This window comes from Emericellopsis atlantica, assembly GCF_019669845.1.
Source record: "Emericellopsis atlantica unplaced genomic scaffold F5Z01scaffold_7, whole genome shotgun sequence".
In the NCBI taxonomy this organism is placed as follows: domain Eukaryota; kingdom Fungi; phylum Ascomycota; class Sordariomycetes; order Hypocreales; family Bionectriaceae; genus Emericellopsis; species Emericellopsis atlantica.
This window is the reverse complement of record NW_025764709.1, coordinates 118,531-141,765: the sequence shown is the minus strand read 5'-3', so window position 1 is coordinate 141,765 and position 23,235 is coordinate 118,531. Positions and strand designations below refer to the sequence as shown.

The following is a 23,235-nucleotide window of genomic DNA, read 5'->3' as shown; positions in this document are numbered from 1 at the left end:
CTTCATCATGTCGTCCACCGGTTCCGTCAAGGTCGACGCCGTCGTCGAGAAGGCCAAGGCCAACGCCCCCAACACCCCCCAGGGCGTCGACCTGTACTCGCGCTTTGCCCTCGCCGGTGCCATCTGCTGCTCCCTCACCCACGGTGGTCTGACCCCCGTCGATGTGTACGTTCTAATCCTGCCTGTCGGCTGCGCGCGCTGCCGTGTCGCTCCTTGCGCTCGAAGCGTGCGCGCGCGCGTATAGCCGAGATAAGGAAAACCCAAAGCTAACATACTCCCCAGCGTCAAGACCCGCATCCAGCTTGACCCCAAGACCTACAACCGCGGTCTGATCGGTGGCTTCCGCCAGGTCGTCCAGAACGAGGGTGCCGGTGCTCTCCTCACCGGTGTCGGCCCTACCTTTGCCGGCTACTTCCTCCAGGGCGCCTTCAAGTTCGGAGGATACGAGTTCTTCAAGCAGCAGTGGATCAACAACATTGGCTACGAGTCCGCCTCCAAGAACCGCACCGCCGTCTACCTCGCCTCCTCCGCCTCGGCCGAGTTCTTCGCCTCCATCGCCCTCTGCCCCCTCGAGGCCACCCGTATCCGCCTCGTCTCCCAGCCCACCTTCGCCTCCGGCCTCATCTCTGGCTTCGGCAAGATCCTCAAGAACGATGGCATCGGTGCTTTCTACGCTGGTTTCGGCCCCATCCTCTTCAAGCAGTATGTCCCTTTGCCCCTCTATATGTGTGAGGCGTGGCTAATCCCCCCAGGATCCCCTACACCATGACCAAGTTCGTTGTCTACGAGAAGGCCGCCGAGGCCATCTTCGGCGTCTGGGACAAGAACTCCCTCTCCAACGGCATGCAGACCGTCGCCAACCTCGGTGCCGGTCTCGTCGCCGGTTTCGCTGCCGCCATTGTCTCCCAGCCCGCCGATACCATGCTGTCCAAGATCAACAAGACCAAGGGTGAGCCCGGCCAGGGCACCATCTCCCGCCTCGCTGTCATCGCCAAGGAGCTCGGCATCCGTGGTTCCTTCTCCGGTCTCCCTGCCCGTCTCTTCATGGTCGGCACCCTGACCGCCGGTCAGTTCGCCATCTACGGTGACTTCAAGAAGCTCCTCAACGCCACTGGTTCGTGACCCCTTACTTTCCCCCGCAAAGTCTACTAGTGTACTAACAACGCGCGTGCAGGTGGTGTTGAGATTGCCAAGTAAACGAATTTGCGCATAGAAAAGAGTTCACGGGGCGATGAATGTCCATCTGGCCCAAGAGCTGGGCGGGATGTCACTCGCGCGCTCGCCTCCACGGTGAACATATGAAGGTGGTGATTGCCTTTTTTGTAATGAGGCTTTACAGGATATCGAAGATGGGGCGGTGATGTCGAACTGGCATCGCACTTGTTGTAGCGAAGGGGTGCAAGATTCGGACTCGAGACACGCAGAACAATCATAGAAAATGGGTCGGGATCCGGTTGCCATCCCAGTTGCTGGGGTTGTATTATAGGCGATTTCATGCAACTTTCATAATAGATCTGGAGAGTTCCACACTGCGTTCTGGTGTAGATTTTAAAGTCTCGCCTCATTCGAAATGCAGGGTATCAGCGCCTCGTCTCTAAACTCCAAACGCCGGCTCATAAATCACGAAAATTACAAACACATCAAAAGCAATCACTGCCTCTTGTCGGCACCCCACTCTTGCAACATTGTCGGTTCCTGCACCGCAAAGCCCTTGCCACTCAGGTGCGCCCGGCAGGCCTCGTAATGACAGTACGCAACCGGCGAGTCGTCAGTACACGTCCTCATCTTGACATCAGCCAGCGCAAGGACGCCTCTCCCGGCGGCGTCCCGGACGTGTACGTTGGCCTTCCCCTCAATCAGTGTCTTGACCGCCAGCTTGCGCCCGCATCGCACGGCCACGTGTAGAGCTGTCTCGCCGGCGCGATTGCGGGCGTTGACATTGGCCCCTTTCTCGAGGAGTGCCCTGATGATGGCGGGGCCGGTCTTGTAGTCGTCGTCCTCGGGCAGCTCCGCGCAAAAGGCCATCAGAGGCGTGTTGCCGTACGAGTCGTAATGGTTGGGGTCAACACCAGCATTCAGTAGACCCTCGGCAAGCGAAAGACGCAGCTGCAACCGCTCTTCCGAAGAGTCCAGCATCTCGTCCGCCGTTTTGCCCCTCTTCCTTTGTCGTCCTTGTTGTGTCGGCGCCATGCTGGCCTTGTTCATAAAGCTCTGTATGCTCAAGGATGCCATCGCCAAACAGTGCAGACCATTCCGACCATCAGCGTCCTCCAGTGCCGGCTCTTGCAAAGCGCACCGCGCGACTTGCAGGTATTCACTGTCGCGAATGGCGGCTGGATCCTCTGCGCTGGGCGAGCCGGGCAGCGCCGGAGGATCCAGGTCCATGTGTGTTGTGTCCAAGGCCGGCTTGACGCCAAAGGCATCGCGTGCACTCAGGGTCAAGGAGTTATGTCGATGTAGCGAGCCGAGGGAAGAGGGCGTCAGTGTTTCAGAGGCCATCCACGCATGTAAAAACGTCCTTCCGTAGTGGTCGCGTGCGAGCGCCTCAAAGCCATGCCGATCTCTGAGAACCTCAACCATCCCCAGCAGTGCCTCAATCATCTCAGCTTGGTGAAACCACGTGTCGCCAAGGACATGGAGGAATGTCTGGCCGGCCGTATTCCTGACATTGACCATCGAACCCCAGGAGTCGTTCTGCAAGGTTTGCAAAAGCAAAGACGGAGGCCCACGGGCTGCGAGTACGTGCAGCATGGTGTTGTCAAATTGATCTCGCATCCCCAAGTGACCGACGGCTGGTCCATGTGTCACGAGCTGGTGCGCATTGTCCGTCAGACGGTCGGCACAGGTCCAAACCGAGTGAGGGGCGTCAATACGCAGATGGCACATGCACCAACGCTTCTGGTGCTCCTCCGACTGAGGAAAGCAAGGATGCTGCCGCCGTAGATGGAGATCCATGCTGAGAAAATCGCCAGGCAGGGGATACGGACGGTGACTGTACGAGTGAGCTGCATCGACATCATTGAACCAGGTCTGGTCATTCGTGAACACATCCGACCGAGGCGAGGCGCATGAGCCATGGTCGCTGATGGGCGCTGTGTATTGTCGAATAAGCCGCTTGACAGTCCGCACGTAAACGTCAGAGTAGCCCTCCAGTAGCCGGTGGAGAGTGCCTGTTGTGTGATCGGTAGATGTCGATGCTGCCGATGATACACGTGCCAGTCTTGCGCTCAGACTCAGTCCAAACAGGTCATCCGAGGCCGATCGTTGATGAATACCTCCAAAGCCAGACTGCTCGACGTAAGGGGAATGGCCCAGAGACGAGTGTTGCCATGGAGGTACCTCCAGGGTCGCTGACTGTGTGTTTCCCTCGTATTTGATCGGTGTCGTGTTTCCGTGTGTGTAGAGTGGCGGCGCAGAATAGGACTGGTTTCGAGCGTATGTGGAGGCGATTGTTGCTCGTACGGGTGACCGATCAAGCTGTTCGCATCGTCGGAACATGTCCTCTTCGTTCTTGGGTTTGAGCCAGCGCGGCTCCTTGTCCAACAGCGCATTGAGCTTCTTGTTGGCCGAGTCTTTGCTTGACCGGAGGTCAGCAGGGCTCAGTGGGGCAAGGCATAGGTCTCCAACTTACCCAGGGATGGAATCAAAGGGGTTGGGATGGTGAACCACCTCCAGGATCTTGGTGATCTGCAAGGTCGTGTATAGATACAGCCGACACATCTTGCGTTGAGTCGAATCGGTCCATAGCGGCGGTCTACCGGTCTGCGTGTTGGCGCTTGGGGGTGAGATGGACGTCTGTGGGATTACCAGTCGTGACGGTGAGGTTGGGTACATTTGAGCCGCCTATCTGAGAGATCGGATTGGTCTGGCAATGGCACGCTGCTATTGTCGTCGTGTACACCGAACGCTGGTAATTCGCACTCGAGTGCCACGATCAATCAATTGTCGAAGTGGTAAGTGGGAGGACGCAACCAAGAGGAACCAAGGAGGATCTCCATGGCCATGGGCATATGATATACAGCGATGGATCTTGGGGATATGGAGGCCCCATGTTGGCGTCGGCGAAGGCCGAGTCTGGGGTTTGAGGGCATGATGGCATCGTGAGACCTGGTGTGGGATGTTGACAGGGAAGTGTTGCTAAAGACAGCAGAAAGCCACATTGCGCCTCAAGGCATGGAACGGGTCGACAGGGGAGAGCCACAGCAGCAGCCACAACAACAAGGGGAAGGAGCGGGCCGGTGCTGCGCCTCGATTTGCTAGCATTTGACGTAGGGACCCTCAAAATGCTCCTCCTACGGTTTGTAGAGTGACGCTCCATCGCTGAGATTTCGAGTTTAGCTCGACGATAATGAGCAGCTATACTACTCACTTGTTGTCGAATGCAAAATCGAATTAAGACCCGCTTCGCCAGGCACGCTGGCTTGTCAAGGCCGTGGCTGAGGCGAGGCATAGCCAAAGTCGAGTTGGTCGAGGACACTGACGTGTAGACGAGGCAAAGGGACCACAAAGCGACCAGGTACTATGTAAGGTGCACTCGCGATCTCTTCACAACTTGGCAAGTGAAGCAGGAGACAGTAATACCCTCCGAATAACCTTTAGCAAAGTGGTCGGTGGTGACGGCTCCAGACCATTGCTGCAGCCTTGTGGGGCCAGAACCGCAGTCAGCCACAGCGAGGCTGACCAGACAGGCTGGATGGCTTGTGATGTCATGCAGTAGTCTATGCACGTCCGCACTTCGCCGAAGAGCCCGTTGAGGAGCCTGGTGAAATTAGTAAATCATGAGATAAGATAGATACTCTTGGGAGGCCTGATGTTTACACAAAATCACCCGCCCGTTATTTGGGAATTTGTCCTGTGATGCTTGCTAACGTTAGAGTCTAGACGCGGGCCACTCAAGTACGTAGGTCTTTATGTCTGACTACCCTAGACTAGCGATACCGTCGCCGTTACGAACTCCCCGTCCCATTCATCCCAGTCCGCCCTTTGAACTAAGCGTATACATATTGAAACGTTCAGTGTTTCTAAGTTCACATGAACTTTTCTTTTGTGATTCGTGGGGTTTCTATGTCATCCGTTGGCAGCACTGAAATCAGTTGCTGACCAGAATCACATCCTGCCATGATTCACATGATGGATCGCATACTTCTTCAAACGAGTGTAATTCAGAATTGTTGTCTCATCAAAAAGCGCATTTTGATTTTCAAATTAATTCGAGCCTTTCTGATCTTTACATGTCATGCCTTCATCGCTGAGTCCCGACACAAACAGTAGCTCCAGCCGTTCAAGGTCCCCTGCTCCTGCCATCAGCACGAACACTGACTGCGCCACGCACCACATTCACCGCCTCGCCCATTATAACAACCATAATAATTATTCCTCCATCATCATTGCTTCTCATCGTCATGCTGCCCGACTAGAGCACCACATCCCGGATACCGCGATGCCTGGCCATCTTGGTGCCAGGCAATATCTCGCAATGCGTGGAGAGCCGGCAGTGCCCTCTGCGTTAATTTGCCGCGATTTCCCGCTCAGCGCTTAAAAAGGGTACCGACGCGCTCTCGAAGCCAGGCTACATAGCCGCCCGCAACAGGAGCGTGAGAAACGGACCCATCTACCGATTGGATAGTCTTTTGCTGACCTGAAACAGCGACCGCGCGACGAAAATTTCCCAATGAGAAGGACGGGTGAACAGCAACCGAACACAGCAACCTCGCTGAACATCGATGGTTACTGTGCGCCACGGTTTTCTACGAAAGACTTACGAGCCAGGTGTCATCAGAAACATCCGAGGCACGAGCAACGAGACGTTATCAACAAGAACATTAAGGTCTATTTGAAAGGTAATAAAAATAAGTAAATAATCCCAGCCACTGGATAATCAGCGACCATCAAGAAGAAGTAAGGGTCATGACATTATGTCCATCCAAACTCCAGAATCCAGGTAGCCAAAAAAACCGTATCTACAATGCATGTTTTTCCTTTTCGTTGTTTTTTTGTTGATCTTTCCAGCGCGATCACTATCACACTTTACAGCATGAAAACGGCAACACCGACAGCAGCGATGACAGCCTGAGCGACACCGACGAGACGGCCGGCGGCGCCAGAGGCGGGAGGAGGTCCGGTAGGGGTGGGGGTTGGAAGGCTACCGGTGCCAGTGGGCTCGGGGATGGTGATCGAGGTCGACCACGAAGGCTGAGGCACGATGGGGCAGCCGGGTGTACCAGGCGAGCATGGCTGTTCGGGCTGCTCAGGAGTCTCTGGCTGCTCAGGAGTCTCTGGCTGCTCAGGAGTCTCTGGCTGCTCAGGAGTCTCTGGCTGCTCAGGAGTCTCTGGCTGCTCAGGGGTTTCTGGCTGTTCAGGAGTCTCGGGAGTCTCTGGCTGTTCGGGGGTCTCGGGGGTCTCTGGCTGCTCGGGAATCTCTGGCTGCTCAGGAGTCTCAGGCGTCTCTGGCTCCTCAGGAGTGCCAGGGCAGCCAGGCGCACCAGGGGTGCAGGGCTCCTCAGGGGTCTCAGTCGGCTGAGGCTCGTCAGTGGTCGAGGTGACAGGGCAGACGGTGGTAGACAAGGGAATAGTCGATGTAATGGTGGTGGTTCCGCCGTTGGGGCAGTCAGGCGTGTCAGGAGGGCACTCGGTCTTGGTGATGCAGGTGGTGGTGTAGATGGTCGAGGTCGTCCACTCCGTGGTCTCGGGGGGCGCAGTGGTGGTGGCGGTGACCTCGGGGGTAGTGGAAGCATCCTGGGTCTCGGTGACCTTGGTAGGCTCCTCCTCGGGGCTGGTGCTAGGCGCCTGGGTCTCCTCGGGAACGGTGGTGGGTCCCTGAGTCTCCTCGGGGACAGTAGTGGTGGACTCATGAGACTCCTCGGGCTCGTCAGTGGTCGAGGTGACGGGGCAGACGGTGGTGGTCACGGGGATGGTCGAGGTGATAGTGGTGGTCCCGCCGTTGGGGCAGTCAGGCGTGTCAGGAGGGCACTCGGTCTTGGTGATGCAGGTGGTGGTGTAAATGGTCGAGGTCGTCCACTCGGTGGTCTCTGTGGCAGGCGTGGTCGTGGGGTGCTCATCACTGGTGGGTGTAGGAGTGGGAGTGTGCTCATCCGAGGTAGGAGTCTCAGTGGGAGTGTGCTCGTCGGAAGTAGGCGTCTCGGTAGGAGTGTGCTCCTCGGACGTAGGAGTCTCTGTGGGAGTGTGCTCCTCGGAGGTAGGAGTCTCGGTGGGAGTGTGCTCCTCAGAGGTAGGAGTCTCGGTGGGAGTGTTCACCTCCGTGGTCTTGGTGCAGTCATACTCGGTGCAAGGCAAGGTCACAGTGGTGAAGGAGGTCTGTGTGCAGTCGTCGCAGTCCTCCTCATCGGTGGTGGTAGGCTGAGTCTCCGTGGTAGTAGTGTGCTGCTCGGTGGTGGTCTCGCAAGGAGTGGTGGTCTCCTGAGTGGGAGTCTGCCCCTCGGTGGTTGTGCATGGAGTGCTGGTCTCGGGCCCCTGAGTAGCAGTTTCCTCCTCGGTGGTGGTCTCGCAAGGAGTGGTGGTCTCCTGGGTAGGAGTCTCCTCCTCGGTGGTGGTCTCACAGGGAGTGCTGGTCTCGGGCTCTTGAGTAGGAGTCACCTCCTCAGTGGTGGTCTCGCAGGGAGTGCTGGTCTCGGGCTCCTGGGTAGGAGTCTCCTCCTCTGTGGTAGTGCAAGGTTCGGTTGTTGGGCCTTGCTCCTCCTCGGTGGTGGTGGTTGTGCAGGGCTCCTCGGTGGGGGAAGGCTCGTGGGTGGCCGTGTAGGTGATGCACGAGCAGACGGACGAGACGCTGTGGACATCGTTGTCACAGTTGACGTACTCTGTGGGGATGGCCTCGGGGGCGGTGGTGGTGCCGGCGAGGAACTCGAAGCAGAAGTCGACGCCTATCTCTGCAATGTCCTCACGGATCATGTTGCGGTAGCAGTTGTTCTGGCTGCAGTCTGGCCACTCGGTGGCGGAGGCCAGGCCAGCGGCCATGGCAACGAGAGCGAAGGACTTCATGGTGGATGAAACGAAACGAAACAACGACACTGTGGTACAGTGACAGCTGGGCAAATATTCAAGGGGGTTCGGGAGAATGGGATCCAAGAAAGACCGAACCCTTTATGAGCGAGAGTGTTGGTGAGTATCTGGGTACTCAAGCGAATGTATGAGTGACAAGAGAGAAGGAGATGCACACACAAGTCGGACAGCAGTGAGCCAGGACCAAGAGGAATAAGAGGCCGCAGGAAGAGCCTACTGGGGACGGATGGCACATGTTTCTTATAATGGCCCTGGTCGTGGTGCTGCCAGCCAAGCGCTGGCCAGCCTTGGGCTTCCTCATTGAGCATCGATCCCTCGTCCAAGGTCCACGGCCTGCGTATACGACAGGCCAGGCATAGGTGCGGACCGTGCGGTAGCCTGTAGGTAGGTAGGACCCCCTGCGCAGCAACGTCGACAACTGAACAATATCGCTCTGGTCGGTAGGTTTATCCTGTTCTGCCTATAGGGCCGGCGGTTTCGACTGAGCGGTAGGTCGAACCCCTGATTGGCCACCGGGAGCCCCTGCGTTGGCGCTGGGATCTCCTGGCTGTCCAGGTGGAGCCGCCCCGGCGAGCCGCGCTGGCTGGAGCTTGGCGCAATCTGTCAGTCTCTTTGTCCCCCCGTCTTTGCCTCTTTGTCGCTGGTCGCTAGAGTTTAAGTTAGTGCTGGCGTTTTTAGGCGCCATTGCATCAAGATCAGCGTCCTTCTCTATTCAATCTGGACGTCCAGTCTCTCTCATGGACCGACAACAAAGCTTCCATGGCCAGCAGCCGCCCTGAGGTACGGGCGCTTCGCATGATCAGCATCGCAGTGGGACGCCAGGGCCAATTGCTGGCTCTCGCCCGTCCGGTACGAGCTTAATCTGGCATCAGTGACAATGACGGACAGACAGGCAGCCAAGGGCAGTTGTGTCACGCACTCATTGGGCTGAGTGAGCCCTGGAGCTGGGGCAATGGGCAGCTTTCTTTTTCGTCCTGCATCCAACCGTAGTAATAATAATAGACCTGGATGTCCGCTAACACTCGCGCATCATGCAGAGCCAAGCTCGTGTTGCACCGACGGGTAGCAGCGTCACAACCACTGCAGGGCCGCAATCTCTGTGCGCTTCTCGACTCGGCTGCGCACAGGCAGATCGGATGGGTGCTTCTCATACCTATTGGCCTTTATCAAGCCATCAAGGATACATGTGACCAGCCGACGACGTGGACAATCCCAGCCTCTTCATGTCGTGTTGGGACTTGGGAGTCTGGGACACACACAGACTGCGTGCTATTGCACTCCGACCAGTGCAGACACGAGATCCCCCAGCATTGTGAGCCAGATCGATCGGGAGCTCACCCTCCACACCATGACCCTTTGCTTGCTGGCTGCAAGACTTTTAGCTGCAAACCAATGCCTCACCATCTCGCTCCTTGCGTCCGCTTTCGCGGACATGGTGGAAGAGTGCGATGGGAGCGGCCACGCACGGACAGAAGCAGGGATGGAGCCTCCACCTGACGATCCGGCCATTCTGCCGAGCCCATCCAAACAGGTTCTTGCATCTCCCTTGACTCAGAAACTTGTGCGACGGAGGTCGTTATTCTCCGTCATGCCTTTCTTGTGGGGTACGATCTGTGGTTAATGGTTATCCCACTGCACCCATAGATGCGGTGCTGCACAGCTGCCCTGTTTCTCTCCAAGTCAAGACATTTCGATACGAGACATATGGAGACAGCCGACGGACACGATCAACGATGCACGATTGTGAAATGCAGGGCTAACAATGCATGGTGAAAACTCATTACATATCCAATGGACATACGGACGGCAATGTGCTTTGGTAATTACGGATACAGCCAGCTCGAATGGATGGAGTAAATGGGAGCGGGCAGTCGGGCCAATATTGACATGGGTCACTGCTCGCTCCCGGTGGCCCTGGATTTTGCATTCCAGCAGGCCAGAAACTGCCGAGACAAAGACTGGCAGACAAAGGGGCCGCATTCCAGTGACTTCTTGAGCTACCTTGTTCATGAGGCTATAAGGTTCTCACCATGTGGCCCCAGTGGCACATGGCAGTGATGGCACCGCCCAGAACCCGCCCGTCCCTCCAGACTTTTCCCTTTGGCGTGAAACATGCCCGCTTGTACCGATACGGTCTAACGTTGACTTATTTCGGGGTCCATCCGATCCTTTGCTTCCACCGATCATTGTTCGCTCCTCTTCACACAGTAGCGGAGGACGATGGACTGACTGGCATTGCTGAGCATCGGGTTGGTGACGCAACAATTTGTTGTCTCCCGCTTTGCGATGCTCCGTTATCGTGCAGGCTGGTGAATACGAGAGCCTTGGCTGCCGGATGGCTGTGCAGTCATCCCAGACTTGACGGACATTGGCTCGGGGACGGGTGGTGAGGCCTATTTCCATATGCATAACACGCGGGACCATGCGTATAATCCCCGGCCTGGGCTTTGTAAGTTCGTATGAATACGCAATGACCTATGCGATGCGGATGGCTGCGTCCATGCCTGACGGCACACTTCAAGTTTGCGTGGACAGCTTCCAGTCCAGCACGATCGCGAATTGTCTCTCCTCTTCTTCTAGCAGCCAGCCGTCGTGACAAAAGGTCTCGGGGATCGGTGGTCGGCCGCCAGCCGAACGAAAACAAATGTGACCGCGTGGCGGCGTGTCTAACTGAAAAGCTGGAACCCTGGTCCCTGCTGCATGTGGGGAGTCCCGCCCTCCATCAACGTCGCCGGATGTTTCACACATTGGTGAGTCGTGACTGACCTGACCTGACATATTTCATACTGGGGGGCATTTATACCCAAAATCGTTCGTCAAGATATTGCAATACCTATGCAGGGCGTAGTTCATACTACCAGTATCGAGGCCATTATTGCCGTGTTGAGATAATATAGGTATACGGACACAACGGCGCAATCCGAGGAGATAGCCAGGGACATCGTTGGCATCCATTCTGCTGGCCGCTGGCGAGGCGCCTCCAGTCGTTAGTGTTTTCTTTCGGGGACAGACAGTGCACTTGCCTCCACCGGCCTGAATTATTAACCACAGGGTAGACCAGGGGTCGTTCACTGTGAAGAACACCGGGCTGTATTAGCAGCTGACACGTTCTCCTAGGTGCGTCCAACGTTCTGTAGAGGTGGCCCACGACCCTTATCAGAGTAGCTATGAATACCATAAGTAGTACCTTCGGTATGAAGCTCGCGATAGCTTCGTTTCTTGCGATCCTAGCTCTTGGTTCTTTCTATATTTTTCAATTGATCAATTGGCCCCTTTCAGCGTACCATTCACCAGTCGTCTGTATCAACGAGGTATAGGGGTGGCCGGGTTCGACATTGGACCAACCCATCATCCTCCATTGCTTGGAGTCCGGGGATCAAGCCCCTAGCGGGACCCAGTCTGGGTGCCCGCGCACAACCTTCTCGCAGCAGCCGTAATCGTCGAGAACTCAAAGCCGTTCTATTTTTCGCATCTGGCACGATATCCACGATGATGTCTCCGCCCACGGCAAGCCGTCGAGCCCCTGCGTCCACCAGTGCACGAATTGGACTATCGTCAGACACGTGAAGCAGTGCATCGTACAGAACGGTGACCCCTTGGTTGTTGGCAACGTTCAGCACGGCTTGCAACTGACCGGCCCTCTCCAATTCCGCCAGCATCGGTCGCAGACCGTCCTCTTTCCTGATCTGATAGTGCAGTACTGTCTTCCCCGTGGAGTCGCAGGCGCGAGCATCGGCTCCATACTGCAAGAGAACCCGCAGGCCCGGCACACTGCCCTGTGCCAATACGGCTTTCATGAGGCAGGTTCGCATCCCGTCGTGTGAGTCCTGCACATTGGGATCCGCGCCATACCGGAGCAACAGCTCCAAGCAGTTGACTTGGTCCGCGCGCATGCATTGCAGGAGCGGGACGTGGAGCTGACGCCGCGAATCGCCTTCAAAGCAGTACCCATTGGGGTCAGCGCCGGCAGCCAACAAAGCACTGACCCTGTCGTGCGTCGTGAGAGAATAAAGTCCGGCTTCGTCTTCGTCATCGTCATGTGCATCATCTTGGAGAGCATACACAAGCGGAAGCTTGCCGGAGATCATCAAATCATCGAGGTCCACACGCTGCACGATATCCAGGAGGATCTTCAACAGGGTCTCCCTTGTGATCGATGCCCCCTTGAAAAGGACGAGCAGGAAGCTCACGGCAGCGTCCCGGAGACGTCGAACGTTGTCGGTTATTCTGGTCGTGCCCGTGAGGCTGGCGGTGACTGTTTCCAGGGGTCGTGGCGGAACATATATCTGCCAAACCGGCCCGCTGAACTCGAAACCTTTCCAGCGAAAATGCAATAGCGAGTACAGTCGCATGGTCTGTGCAGTGACGAGCTCGAGTGAGCGTCGGTTGGTATCATTAAAGTGGCAGGTGACCAGTGGCCGGTGTCCTTGGTCGATCGCCCAGCCGAGATTGTCACCTTGGTCTTTCGCTGAGCTTGCGAGCACGCGGAGAGGGTCGTTCCCCTCAAAGATGGACCCGTACATGGACATAAGCCGCCGCCCGAGACCGCTGCTTTGCGCAACTGGCTGCGCTGCCACGTGGAATATGCCTCTCTGTGGCCTGTCGGCAGATTTCCTCTTCAGGGTGGTCAAGTCAGCCAGTGCAGGCATGTTGAGGTATGTCAGGCACACCATGGCCACCCGCTCCTCAGCCTGCTCGTATTGGAAGTGCATCGCTGAGGCGAGCTCGTTGTTCGGCAGTCCGCACAGATGCAAGGCAACCGTTGGATGAACCAGGCGAACCTGTCCGTCTTCCGGATCTGTTTCGAGCAGGTAGCGCCCAAACTGCCAGCAAAAGTCGGCGGCAATCTTGCTCGAATGCAAAGGCCTCCATGTAATATCGCCGGGGATGACATTGGCCGCGATGCGGAGTTCTTTGAACGTTAAGGGTGGCTCGGCCGCCGTCACCAGCTCGAGTACCGCGCGCGCCTTGACACCCTCCGTCTCTGCGAGGTGCATCAGTGCCCTTGTGTATAGCTCAGAGAGCTCCTCGTGTATTCTGGACAAGGCGCTCGTGAGCTCAAGAGGCGAGTGCTCCAGATCTTCGCGCAAGAGTCGCAACTGTAGACTGAGCCACAGGAACATATTCTGCCATCCGGCGAGGAGCTTCTCTTGAATGAGGTCCTTGGCGTCACCCAGATACAGGTCCTGAGATTCCCACATGGTAAGCTCCCTTGTAATATAATCTTTTGCTTCGGCTGTGCGATCCGTGTCCTCGATCATGACAGTGATAAATGGGATGGGCAAGGTATCACTTGCCAGACGCAGCTCTTTCCAGTTCGGGTGCGAGGAGCAAAGCAGCAAAACTCTTCTTGCGGCTGCGAGACGCTTGAGTTCTCGGAAAATCGTGTGCACCTCGCTGGATTCACAGTTGCCCAGGCCGTCGAGGACGATGAAGAGCTTGCATCGGGGCGGGACGACGGCAATGAGCAGGTCTATGCAAGAGTCGTTGGACAGCTTCAGCGTTTCGAATCCACCAAACCTCTCCAGATGGGCATCCAAAGCAGGCTCCATCTCCTTACTATGCAATATCTGGTATGCAATGTTTCCCAGGATGCTGGAGGCGGTGACGGCGGTCTTGACGCCCTTGCGCCAGAAGTAATGCGCAATCGCGGAATCTTCAGTCGAGACTGTCTTTGCAAGTCGGAACAGGTTCATCACAAGGGAGGCCAGTATAACGGACTTGCCAGACCCGAGTTTGCCCGTCACCCATAACGTACGGGAGGCTGAGGACTCTTGCCATTGTATGTACTCGTCCGTCTGCAGCATCCACGTTGAGGTACCCTTTTCACAATAGTACCTTAGATCGAGCGTGTGCTTGATATCGCCTTTGCTAATCGCCTTTGCCACTTTGTGCTTCCACAGATCCCGACTCCCCTTTGTAGTGACCAGGTCCATGTCCTTGAGTCGACACATTATCTGCCCCAATTTGCTTTTGGTATCCCTATGTCCTTCTTGGCTGAGACCAATGGCCTGGGTGTTGGCGGCTTCGCTGATGGCGGACGCGATGGACTGCAGATCCTTCTCCAGAGGCCCGAACCTGGTATCGAACGTCGAGCCGAGCGCAGACATCAACTGCGAGGGCGCCGACTTGTGGGCGTACCGGATGACTTCGGTGCAGATGGCAATCAAGCCAGACAGGTATTGGAAAACGAGAGCCTTGAGTCGTGGGTCTGCGGGGAATAGCACATGGTAACTGTCGTTGGCATGGGTGAAGCGCCCAATCCGCGACAGCATCTCGGAGAGTTTATCGTAGAAGAACATCAAGGTCAATGATACCTCGCGCAGTCAGTACATCTTCCGTGAAAGGGCCCAGCAGTTGCACACTCACATCGATAGCAATCCGAAGTGCCCCCCATGCACCGCTCACGGCCATGTTCTGCGCGCCGCCGACGAAGACATCGCCTACAGAGGCAAAGTCCTTGATCCGCTCGAGACATTGACCGCAGCGGCGCGCCCACTGATACGAGTTGACCGGCTGTTTCCTGGCGATGCTGTGCGCAACTTCTTGAATCGCCGCGTGGATGTCGGCCGCGTCGAGCCACCCGTCGCGGTGCAGGCCTGCTCAAAGTCGCGGTGCAGGTTCTCATTGTACTTTCGCAGCACGCTGCTGAAGCCCTCCAGAGCCTGTTGGTAGCCCTCGCGAGCTGCGTCGACCTCCAGCTGTACTCTGGCCGCGGTGCTGGACAAGGCGAATATCCGAGGGGCGCCCACGCGGGTCACAGCAGAACTCGACGCCATGATGGCACGCGAGGCGAGCGACGATGAAAGTGGTTGCGTAGACCATCATGGCCGATGAACAGTTGGCACGGAAGATGGAGGGCGGGGAAATGCGCCTCAGCTGAGGTCGAGGCATTCTGCACATTGAGGTGCATGAGGGTGGCGCAAGGCTCAAGCCGGGGGAAGGCACGGTATATGAGGGTCTTTCCTCGGGGATGTTCACGTGAACCTGGGAGCAAATCACCGCAGCATTCATCTACCCAAGAACTGACTATGCTCGACAGACAACATTGAAGCTCATCAACAGGAAACCCTTCTATGACTTCTTCCCAGGCTTTTCCACGGGGTATTTCTCCAACGCCTCATACCAAAGCAGCGCACTGCCGACGAAGAAGGCAGCGGACGCCCAAAGCAGCGTGAGCTCGCCCTGATATTCGCACCAGCTCGCGGTGCAGTATCCAAACGATGCCGACAGCGTCCAGCCGACGGAGCCGATCATGTTCCAAAGGCCAATGTGCCATCCGAGGACGTGCGGCGCCGGGGTGTACCAGTTGGGCTGCGTCTCGAGCATGTAGAGGGCGGAGGAGAAGATGAACAGAACGCCACCGACGAGGTACGTCAGCCAGTATACACCCCTGGCCACGCCGACACTCATGTTTTCGTATATACCTGGCAGTGCGCAGATGCCGGAGACGTAGAAGATGGTGGCGCCAAGGGAGAGGGATGTCGAGGCGACGAAGCCAATTTCGCGAATGTAGTGCGTCTTGAGCTCGTACCAGGACGGCCACCACCTCCAGCGCCATTTCGACGGAGATTCATTCACGGAGCTTTTGGGTCCACGGCGGCGCTGGTGATGGTGATGGCACCCGACAGGATCTTCTTGGGCCAGCATCATGCCACGGTGAGGGGTGCTGTGTTCATCCCAGCCCATTTCGTGGAGCGCCTGATGGAGGGCCCAGCCAAAGCAGCCAGTCTTGTCCTCATTGCAGGCTTCGAAGACGAGGAGGACAGCCCCGATCTGGAAAAGGGTGGCACCGACAAAAGCCGTTACGCCGCCCGCAACCGTTGATTCCCCAGGGAACTCGTAGCGGGAATCGACCAGAGGGAGCCAGTAGAAGAGTCCGCAGGCAATGAAGATGAGGCAGCCAACTGTGAAGGAGACGGCGACGAGGTACGAGACATCCCAGTACGGGCACTCGGTGGCCATGCGACGCAGGCCTCGGAGGACGGCTCGCAGCGTAGCCGTGTGAGCAGCGCCGCCCTTCTGCTCCTTGCGATCGATGAGGAGGGCATGTCGTCCTGTGGAGGCCGGAAGGATACAATGTCAGCTTGTTCTGCCAGGCTCAAGGAGATGTCGACGACTCTTGCGCATCACAAACCTTTTCTGTTGTCTCGTGAGCGCCAGCGGATTTCGGTACCGGGGATGAAGATATCGGCGCCTGGGGCAGCCTCTTCAGCTGTGGGCTTCCAGTCCTTCTGGGCGGACTTTTTGACGCGAAAACGGGCGTCGGTCGGATTGAAGAAGGGAAGGGGACCGTTGATGGTTCGGTCGTCAATCTCGAGGTTCGCGTCGCTCGAGAAGGGAGTCGGGCGACCAGGCGAGGCGAAGGCCTTGTTCCGCGGCATGCTGCAGCAGAAGCGATTGCGATCGCAGAATTGACGGTACGATAGAAGAATCAAATGAGACGGACAAGTGGAAATGTCTTCTACTCGCGTTTGCCGATTGTCTTCACGTGAAACAGTGGCTCATGACGGTTGGTTTGTCTGGGACTCTGGGTGATTCTCGCGCACTTTTTGTCGTTCCAGCATGGTCAGCGCAGTAGATTGCCAGGGAATAATACTGCTGCTGGCCCAGTCACGGTTTTCATCGTAAAGAAGTATTCTCGATCATGCATGACCATAAAGGACGTCAAAAGGTTTAGGAAAGGTTGAGGCCTCACACACGTCATAATCGGAAATACGGCACGCTGCCGCGTCGCGGAGTCAGACCCGACTCGTGGCCATGATCCATCACGAACAGTTATCTATCCGTAATGACGTAAATTTCACCAAATCAATCATTCACGTCGGCACGACGTGGAATATCCAATGGGAGGAATAAGTATAATTGTCAACTACGTAGTGGGAAGCAATAGAGTGGCTGCGAAGGGAGTCGTCACTTCAGCACGGTATGAGCGCGACGGGACAATGACCTGGACCACGACGCGCCCCTAGTACTCGTTGGTTGATGAATATACTACGAACTACTAGTCCGGGGAGTGCGCGACGGCGTGGATTTACTTTGACTAGCTTATACCCATTTCGTAGTCGCACTACTCTATGATAGGTCTATAATAGGTCACAATCTTCTCCTGAGTAGCACATGGCTCCGGAGAAGCAAGTCTGGCGTTTCATCTTCAAAGACACGTCTATCAAATGGTTTGAAAAGTCCGGGTACAAAAGGCGATGCTCACCACCCAGCTCAGGGCGCCTGGCTCTCCGCCCACGCCGCGCGTTTGCGGTAGATGTCGTGTCGAAACGTCTGCTTCAGCTCCGCGATCGCCTGCCCATCTACCGGCAACTTGGCCTGCAGCGCGCCTACGCCGCACAAGTCATTCTTACGGTCGATAAACCACGCAAACGTGAGCCCGCCACCCCAGGTCAGCGTGCGCTCGCCGTACCAACCCTCGACATCCTCCAGCGTGAGCAGCCCGCTGAGGCCGTAGCCTGCCTTGGCATCGAGCGCGGTGCCGACTCGGATAAAGGGGCCCAGCGGTGTGGAGGACACGGCTCCGAAGGACGCGGCAGAAGCGGGCGAGAGGTGGTTCTCAAACATGTCGTCGACTGTGGATGGTTTGAGGAGTTTGCCATCGTTGGCGAGGATCGACTGCAGGATCTTGAGATAACCGGGCACCGTCATGAACAGCCCATGCCCCCCGAAATCCCCCTTGGACCACCTGTTCATATCACCGCCGCCACCGAGGACCGCTCGCCCTAGACAGCCCGGATCATCGGGATTCAAGTCAACAAGGCGCTCGCGCAGCCTCTCATCTAAAACAGGGTAGAACTGGGCGTCCGTGATATCCAGAGGCGCAAACATGCGCTCGTGCATACGTTCACACAGCGTCTTGCCCGTGGCCCTCTCCACGATGCGACCAGCCCAGTCCAGCCCGGGCCCGTACATCCACCCCTCGCCAGGCTGGTATCTTAACGGATACGAAAATGTCTCCTCGACACGCAGCTTTGCGTCTTCCCCGGGATCAGTGGGCCTCGAGACAAACTTGGCGTGCCATCGAGCGAGATCAGCATCGGCGAAGTGGTAGTTGAGGCCCGCGCTGTGCGTCAGCAGCATCTCCAAAGTGATGGATTTCTTCTGGGGTTCCATCACAGGCTGGTCGTCGTCAGACCATCCGGTGAGAACCTCCTTGTTTGCAAGCTCAGGCGCCAAGGCAGATACATCGCCCCGGAGTGTGAGCAGCCCATCCTCGACGCACTGCAGCGCGGCAATGGCCGTCAAGAACTTGGTCGCGGATGCGAGGTACACCACGTCGTCCGATTGGTGTGGGCGCTTCTCGCCCGAGAGAAGCGTGCGCTCGCCAAATAGCTTCTCGTAGACGAAGCGGCCTTGGGCATCAGTGGCACTCAATAGCGCACCGTTGAGTTTGCCTGCTTCGATTGCCGCCGGAATGCTAGTGTCGATGCTATCAGCGGCCATGGTGAAGGTGAATTGTGAGCTAAATTGTAACGAGATGTTGAATGAGCTGCCGCCTTAATGATCAGACAGATTGAAATCCATGAGAAGGTAAGCATTGCAGGCGATGGGATTTTTATTTGTCCGACGTAGATACGTCGGCGGAGAGTTGCTAGGATTGATCATGATTCCCGCCGTCGCGGACTCAACTCGGGGCATTTATTCAGGTAGTCTGCCACGAAACCCTTAGCACCGCCGCTCTTGCTCAGGCTTTGATCGTCCTTGCTTACTGAGCGTCACTTTTGATCACCTTTGCACCTTAACCTCGCCTATCCCTCCCGCGGGCTGCACGCCAACCTATCACCTCTTACCCACGCGATATTGAATTTGCACTGTATCATCTGGAATTTGCGCGACCTTTGCTATAGCTTAGGATCCGGTTGGACGCGCTAGGGGCAAGGTGTAGGCAGAGCTTGCGATGAGCCTGGTTTTTAGCGACCCTCTTTATTCTCTTGAAACTTGGATTGCGGACCTGAGTATTCACTGTATAAAGGCTTAGGATCTCTGCCTCTTAGATAATACACTTGGAGTGGAGAGCTAGTATTCTTAAAGAACCTTTTTTCAAGAGCATGTCCTTGAGATATACCCATGGAAGCATAGAAATAGCTATAGTGCTTAGCAAGAGGCTTTGCGCTCTTAGCTTTTATGCTGGGTGTGCCTGCTCGCTGACTATTCACGACTTTAGAGCTGAGGGCCTGTATTAGATTAGTATGTATATTCTTATTCTCTTCGCTTGACCTTAATCTATAGCTTTACTAACGATTCCCTAGACTAGCTCTACTCTGTGGCTTAGACGATAAGCATGCGGGCTAAAGAGATACTAAGACATATCATAACTATTATATGCCTAATAATAGCGGTACATGTATTTAAGGTAGCTACTTTAGCACAGAAGTGCGCACCGTTATTAATAACCTTTTTTGTGGCTTATTTATTATTTAAAACCTATATCTAGCGTAGTCTTTTCTAATAAAGGAAAAGGACGCATTATACACCAGCCCTAAGTTTATGGCTATTAAAGAAGAGCTAATAAGCCTGCGAGGGCAAGAAAGTAAGAAGTAAACCTTCTGCTATAAAAAGCTTTATCTAGAGAAACAAAAGCTAGTAGATTAAGAATCCCGGGAACGGCGGAAGACTTAGCTATATCGACTTGTCACAGCCTTTATTAAGAAGTTCCGTTTATGCTATTACTAAAGTATATTTAATTGTGTTAGATTCCTTATGCTAGAGCAGGACTTTCTTATACAGAATCTGTTCTTGACTAGCACCTTGTGAAGCTTGACTGGACTTTAGATACTCTGCGATATAATTGCTCTATGCGAAATAGATACTGAAGTGAAGTTTCGCCTAGAACTGGAACCAGACCTGTGCTAATGTGGCAAATTAATACACGGACGAAAACTACCTGAATCTGCTTACGCTGCTAAAGAACTAAAGTCTACTAGCAAGAGTTAATAACAAAGCTGCCAGTCTACATGTGTGGTTCCAGCGGACGGTAAGGGTGAGGGAAGTTGTCATCTTCCTCCTTGCACATCTCCTCCTTGATGACAATGCCCTCAGTGATGAAGAAGGACTCAAGGGCAAGACGCAGCCAAAGGACTCCTGTTGGAAGACAAATGGCTCACGGTGCTCAGATCCCGGGCGTTTGGCAGACAAGTGTGCGAACCACATTGCACATGCAATTGCCTTTTGACACGTCAGACGGACGCCTTGGTCTAGGACCCTCACTATTACTTAAGCGTGGGACTTACTAAGCCTCGCTCAACACTTTCCAGGATTCTCTCACCGCAGCTGACTCTCCAACTCTGCCTATGTCATCCGCGAGCCCTGCGCAATAAGTCACATGAGATGTTCCTGGCACTTCCTAGAATATCTATGGAAGATGCCCGCTAACACGTTGGAATAGATGTTCGAACTTCAGCAATGTTCTCGATCTATCGCCATGGAATGGCTGATCCGCAGATGATCTCTACCTTTCTTAACTGTGCATCACCCTCATCAGTGTAGATCTCTTCCATTATTTTGTGTTACAACGGGTACATTGGCTGGTATAGTTATTATACAACACGCTGGACAAGAAGCTGTCTGATGCGCAATGTGGCTCTTTCAAACACTCTTCCTGAGAACGAGCTTGAAGGCATAGATGATGCCACGAAAGAGTCCCGAGGGATTGAGCATTTCCAAGAAAGCACGCCACCCGAGAAAGCCGCCTTGATAATGGGGGACTGCGCTGTTTGACTCATCATCTGCTCTGCGAGACTTGGAGTATGTACCCCAGTGGTAAGCCCAGACAAAGAATAAGGAGAGAGGCACCATCTCCAGGCATGGAAGCATGTTGGGGATGCCAATGTGAAAATCGGCCCATGTCATAGTTGATGAAGGGTTCATAACATCGGTATGATCTTCCAGGATCCAAAAGATGATCTACGATACGGTCAGTTCTTTGGGATATCATGGTGAGAGTCGGTGACTTGAAGTCATAATTGACACTCACCGACTGAACAACTGTCAGGAAGATTATAATCTTGAACGCAATGAACTTAAGCATCGCGTTGTGGACAGCGAGCTCAGGCTTGAGGTGCTTGAAAACCTGGAGGAGCGTCAAGAACACGAGAACTAGTGATATCATGTTGAAGAGATGCAGCCAGAATTTGGCGAAGTGGATGCCTCCAGAAAATATGCAGTAAACACCAGCCGCCTGGGTGATGTCCGTCAAGATGGCGATGAGGAATGCGACAACCGGGTATTGGAAGACGAGGATCCATCGAACCTGTGGAGAACATCTGTCACTTTACTTGTCCGTCGCTACAATTGTCAAAGATGGGCGTAAGATTGGCGTACCTGGAACCATTTATGCCCCCGCATGGTGCCCTTCTTCTTGGGGATGTTCTTTGCAGCAAGGTAGGCGTCTCTCTCCCTCTGATTCGGTGCCAGATATTCAGAGAGCAGGAGGAAGAATGAGCAGAGACTCCAAGCTTCGAAAACGTGAACCCAAGGTTTGATGTACGGATACACTACCGGGAAGGCCAACGAGAGCCAGCTGATGAGAACATAGATCGGAATGAACAGCGAGACTCTCATGATGCTGTTCACGAGGAAGGTCAGCCAAAATACAGCATTTCTGTACATCAATGCTTGCACATGATGGTGCTGACACTTACTTTCCCTGGTGCTTTGGGTTAGAGAAGTGAGTCACATGCATCATCATGAATGCCAAAATGACAAGAATGACAAAGGCGGCTGCTGCACCGGATATGATCATGTTGAACGTATAGAAGGACATGCCGCCGACGGCAGGCTCCTGGGCCTGCTCTGAGAGGTCTTGCGTAGGACAGCTGTGCGCCCCGTCACCGCCTTTCTTGTTGAAGAGGCCCATTGTGAGATGGTTATGGTTGTGATGGAACGATGATGCACGAGAACGAGGGTCTCAGGAGGGGCAGGCGTGTCTGGCACTGCAATAAAGAGTGGTAAAATAGTTGCCTCGTTCGCTTCAAATGAGGCCGGATTTTTGAATAGAAAAAAGGTTCAAGAAACGGGGACGGTGGCTTATACGTGATGACCACGCCGCGCTCGATTTCGAGGGACTTGACTTGGTGATCGTTCCAAGATGAGGGTTGAGGGTCTGAGCGCCTATGCCTGGGTCAAACTTGCAGACTAGGATCGTTCTAGGAGTGTCGGAACTGGGAAGAAGCCAGGAACCTTGGCTTAAGCTCGCGCAGCCCGATCAGACCTCCTGACCATCGCCATACGTGCTGCGCCATTCGTAACGAATCGCCGGAAACGGGCTATTGCTGAGTTGATAGTTCCTTTCGCACAGCATCACAGGGTCCAGCATCCGTGCTTCATGTGGCCCGAACGGGCACGGGCATGCCGTAAGGTTCACTACTTGTCAAGCCACTCTCTTGGCACCAAAACATCAATGCTTCAGGATCGGCGAGGTCGCGCCCCCGTCTTGACACAAAATCGAGAGATGGTGATCTTTCAAGTCTAAGTCCTTACTGCTTACTGACCGTTCACCAACACGGTCCTCTCGATATATCCGCGACGTTCGAAGAAACGAGACGACGTTCTAGACATAGACTGAAACTGCAGCCTTTTCGAGACGGGGGTGCTGATCCGAGTAACGACCGGGGGCCTTTTAGAGTCCCTGTGGCGCTTGTGGGACCAAACGAAAGCGAAAAGGTTGCACGTGCAGTATGTGATCTCTAGGCCAACTCTCAAAGACGGGACAGATATCTAGGACTCAGCCAGTGGCGCCTTAATTAGACGGAGCCTCAGCCGCAGAAAAGCTATCCCGCATCTTGGGACTCACGGCATTCCATCGACCCCTAATCTGGCTTCGGCGCATTCCAGTGCCACTGGCACACAGGAATTCGGGTGGGGATTCTGGGGAACCTTGTCAATTAGCCTCGAACGACTAGGCATCATGTGAGATATGCTGAAAGTTAAGCCTATCCATTGATTCATTGCGTGGCACAGTCGCACTTGAGCATGTTCGCCAGCATTCCTCAGTAAATCCGCCTCGAACATCTCATGGCCTTCCAGGACAGAGCTTACTTATATGAATGAATGCGTTCCTACCTTGGCTGTAACCCAAATCCCGCAGTCAACTTAACCAACTGAAAGACGCACCACTTTCATCACGACTTTCTGCCTTGTACCTGTTGCAACTGCTCTTCTGAGACTTTGCGACTGGTGGCCTGTCCTCCCTCTTTGCAGTCTTCCAAGGCC

At 55.0% G+C, this 23,235-nt stretch overlaps 7 protein-coding genes across 7 annotated transcripts; 1 reads left to right on the top strand and 6 right to left on the bottom strand.

Moving 5' to 3' along the window:
- Positions 1-7: 7 nt before the first annotated feature.
- On the top strand, positions 8-1,556 carry F5Z01DRAFT_698028 (mitochondrial carrier domain-containing protein; the record flags this gene model as incomplete). The annotated part of the gene is made up of 4 exons (XM_046266343.1): positions 8-165; positions 283-702; positions 753-1,114; positions 1,175-1,556. 4 exons carry the CDS (start codon positions 8-10, stop codon positions 1,195-1,197), a joined length of 963 nt encoding a protein of 320 aa, XP_046120137.1. The 3' UTR covers positions 1,198-1,556.
- A 94-nt stretch (positions 1,557-1,650) lies between these two features.
- On the bottom strand, positions 1,651-3,834 carry F5Z01DRAFT_618932 (uncharacterized protein; the record flags this gene model as incomplete). The annotated part of the gene is made up of 2 exons (XM_046261061.1): positions 1,651-3,577; positions 3,632-3,834. 2 exons carry the CDS (start codon positions 3,832-3,834, stop codon positions 1,651-1,653), a joined length of 2,130 nt encoding a protein of 709 aa, XP_046120136.1.
- Positions 3,835-5,783: 1,949 nt separating this feature from the next.
- Positions 5,784-8,235, bottom strand: F5Z01DRAFT_498652 (uncharacterized protein). Its single transcript, XM_046260269.1, has 2 exons — positions 7,594-8,235; positions 5,784-7,485 (listed from the first exon to the last, which is right to left on the bottom strand). The coding sequence occupies exons 1-2, from the start codon at positions 7,993-7,995 to the stop codon at positions 6,028-6,030; spliced, it is 1,860 nt and encodes a 619-aa protein (XP_046120135.1). The 5' UTR covers positions 7,996-8,235; the 3' UTR covers positions 5,784-6,027.
- Positions 8,236-10,871: 2,636 nt separating this feature from the next.
- Positions 10,872-14,639, bottom strand: F5Z01DRAFT_498610 (uncharacterized protein). Its single transcript, XM_046260268.1, has 2 exons — positions 14,386-14,639; positions 10,872-14,333 (listed from the first exon to the last, which is right to left on the bottom strand). The coding sequence occupies exons 1-2, from the start codon at positions 14,428-14,430 to the stop codon at positions 11,304-11,306; spliced, it is 3,075 nt and encodes a 1,024-aa protein (XP_046120134.1). The 5' UTR covers positions 14,431-14,639; the 3' UTR covers positions 10,872-11,303.
- Positions 14,640-15,009: 370 nt separating this feature from the next.
- Positions 15,010-16,492, bottom strand: F5Z01DRAFT_498792 (uncharacterized protein). Its single transcript, XM_046260270.1, has 2 exons — positions 16,154-16,492; positions 15,010-16,073 (listed from the first exon to the last, which is right to left on the bottom strand). The coding sequence occupies exons 1-2, from the start codon at positions 16,398-16,400 to the stop codon at positions 15,091-15,093; spliced, it is 1,230 nt and encodes a 409-aa protein (XP_046120133.1). The 5' UTR covers positions 16,401-16,492; the 3' UTR covers positions 15,010-15,090.
- Positions 16,493-16,811: 319 nt separating this feature from the next.
- F5Z01DRAFT_498533 (beta-lactamase/transpeptidase-like protein) lies at positions 16,812-18,701 on the bottom strand. Its single transcript, XM_046260267.1, has 2 exons — positions 17,228-18,701; positions 16,812-17,168 (listed from the first exon to the last, which is right to left on the bottom strand). The coding sequence occupies exon 1, from the start codon at positions 18,466-18,468 to the stop codon at positions 17,236-17,238; it is 1,233 nt and encodes a 410-aa protein (XP_046120132.1). The 5' UTR covers positions 18,469-18,701; the 3' UTR covers positions 16,812-17,168; positions 17,228-17,235.
- Positions 18,702-20,610: 1,909 nt separating this feature from the next.
- On the bottom strand, positions 20,611-21,880 carry F5Z01DRAFT_634536 (organic solute transporter Ostalpha-domain-containing protein; the record flags this gene model as incomplete). The annotated part of the gene is made up of 4 exons (XM_046262069.1): positions 20,611-20,928; positions 20,999-21,274; positions 21,346-21,589; positions 21,666-21,880. 4 exons carry the CDS (start codon positions 21,878-21,880, stop codon positions 20,611-20,613), a joined length of 1,053 nt encoding a protein of 350 aa, XP_046120131.1.
- Between the last annotated feature and the right edge of the window lie 1,355 nt (positions 21,881-23,235).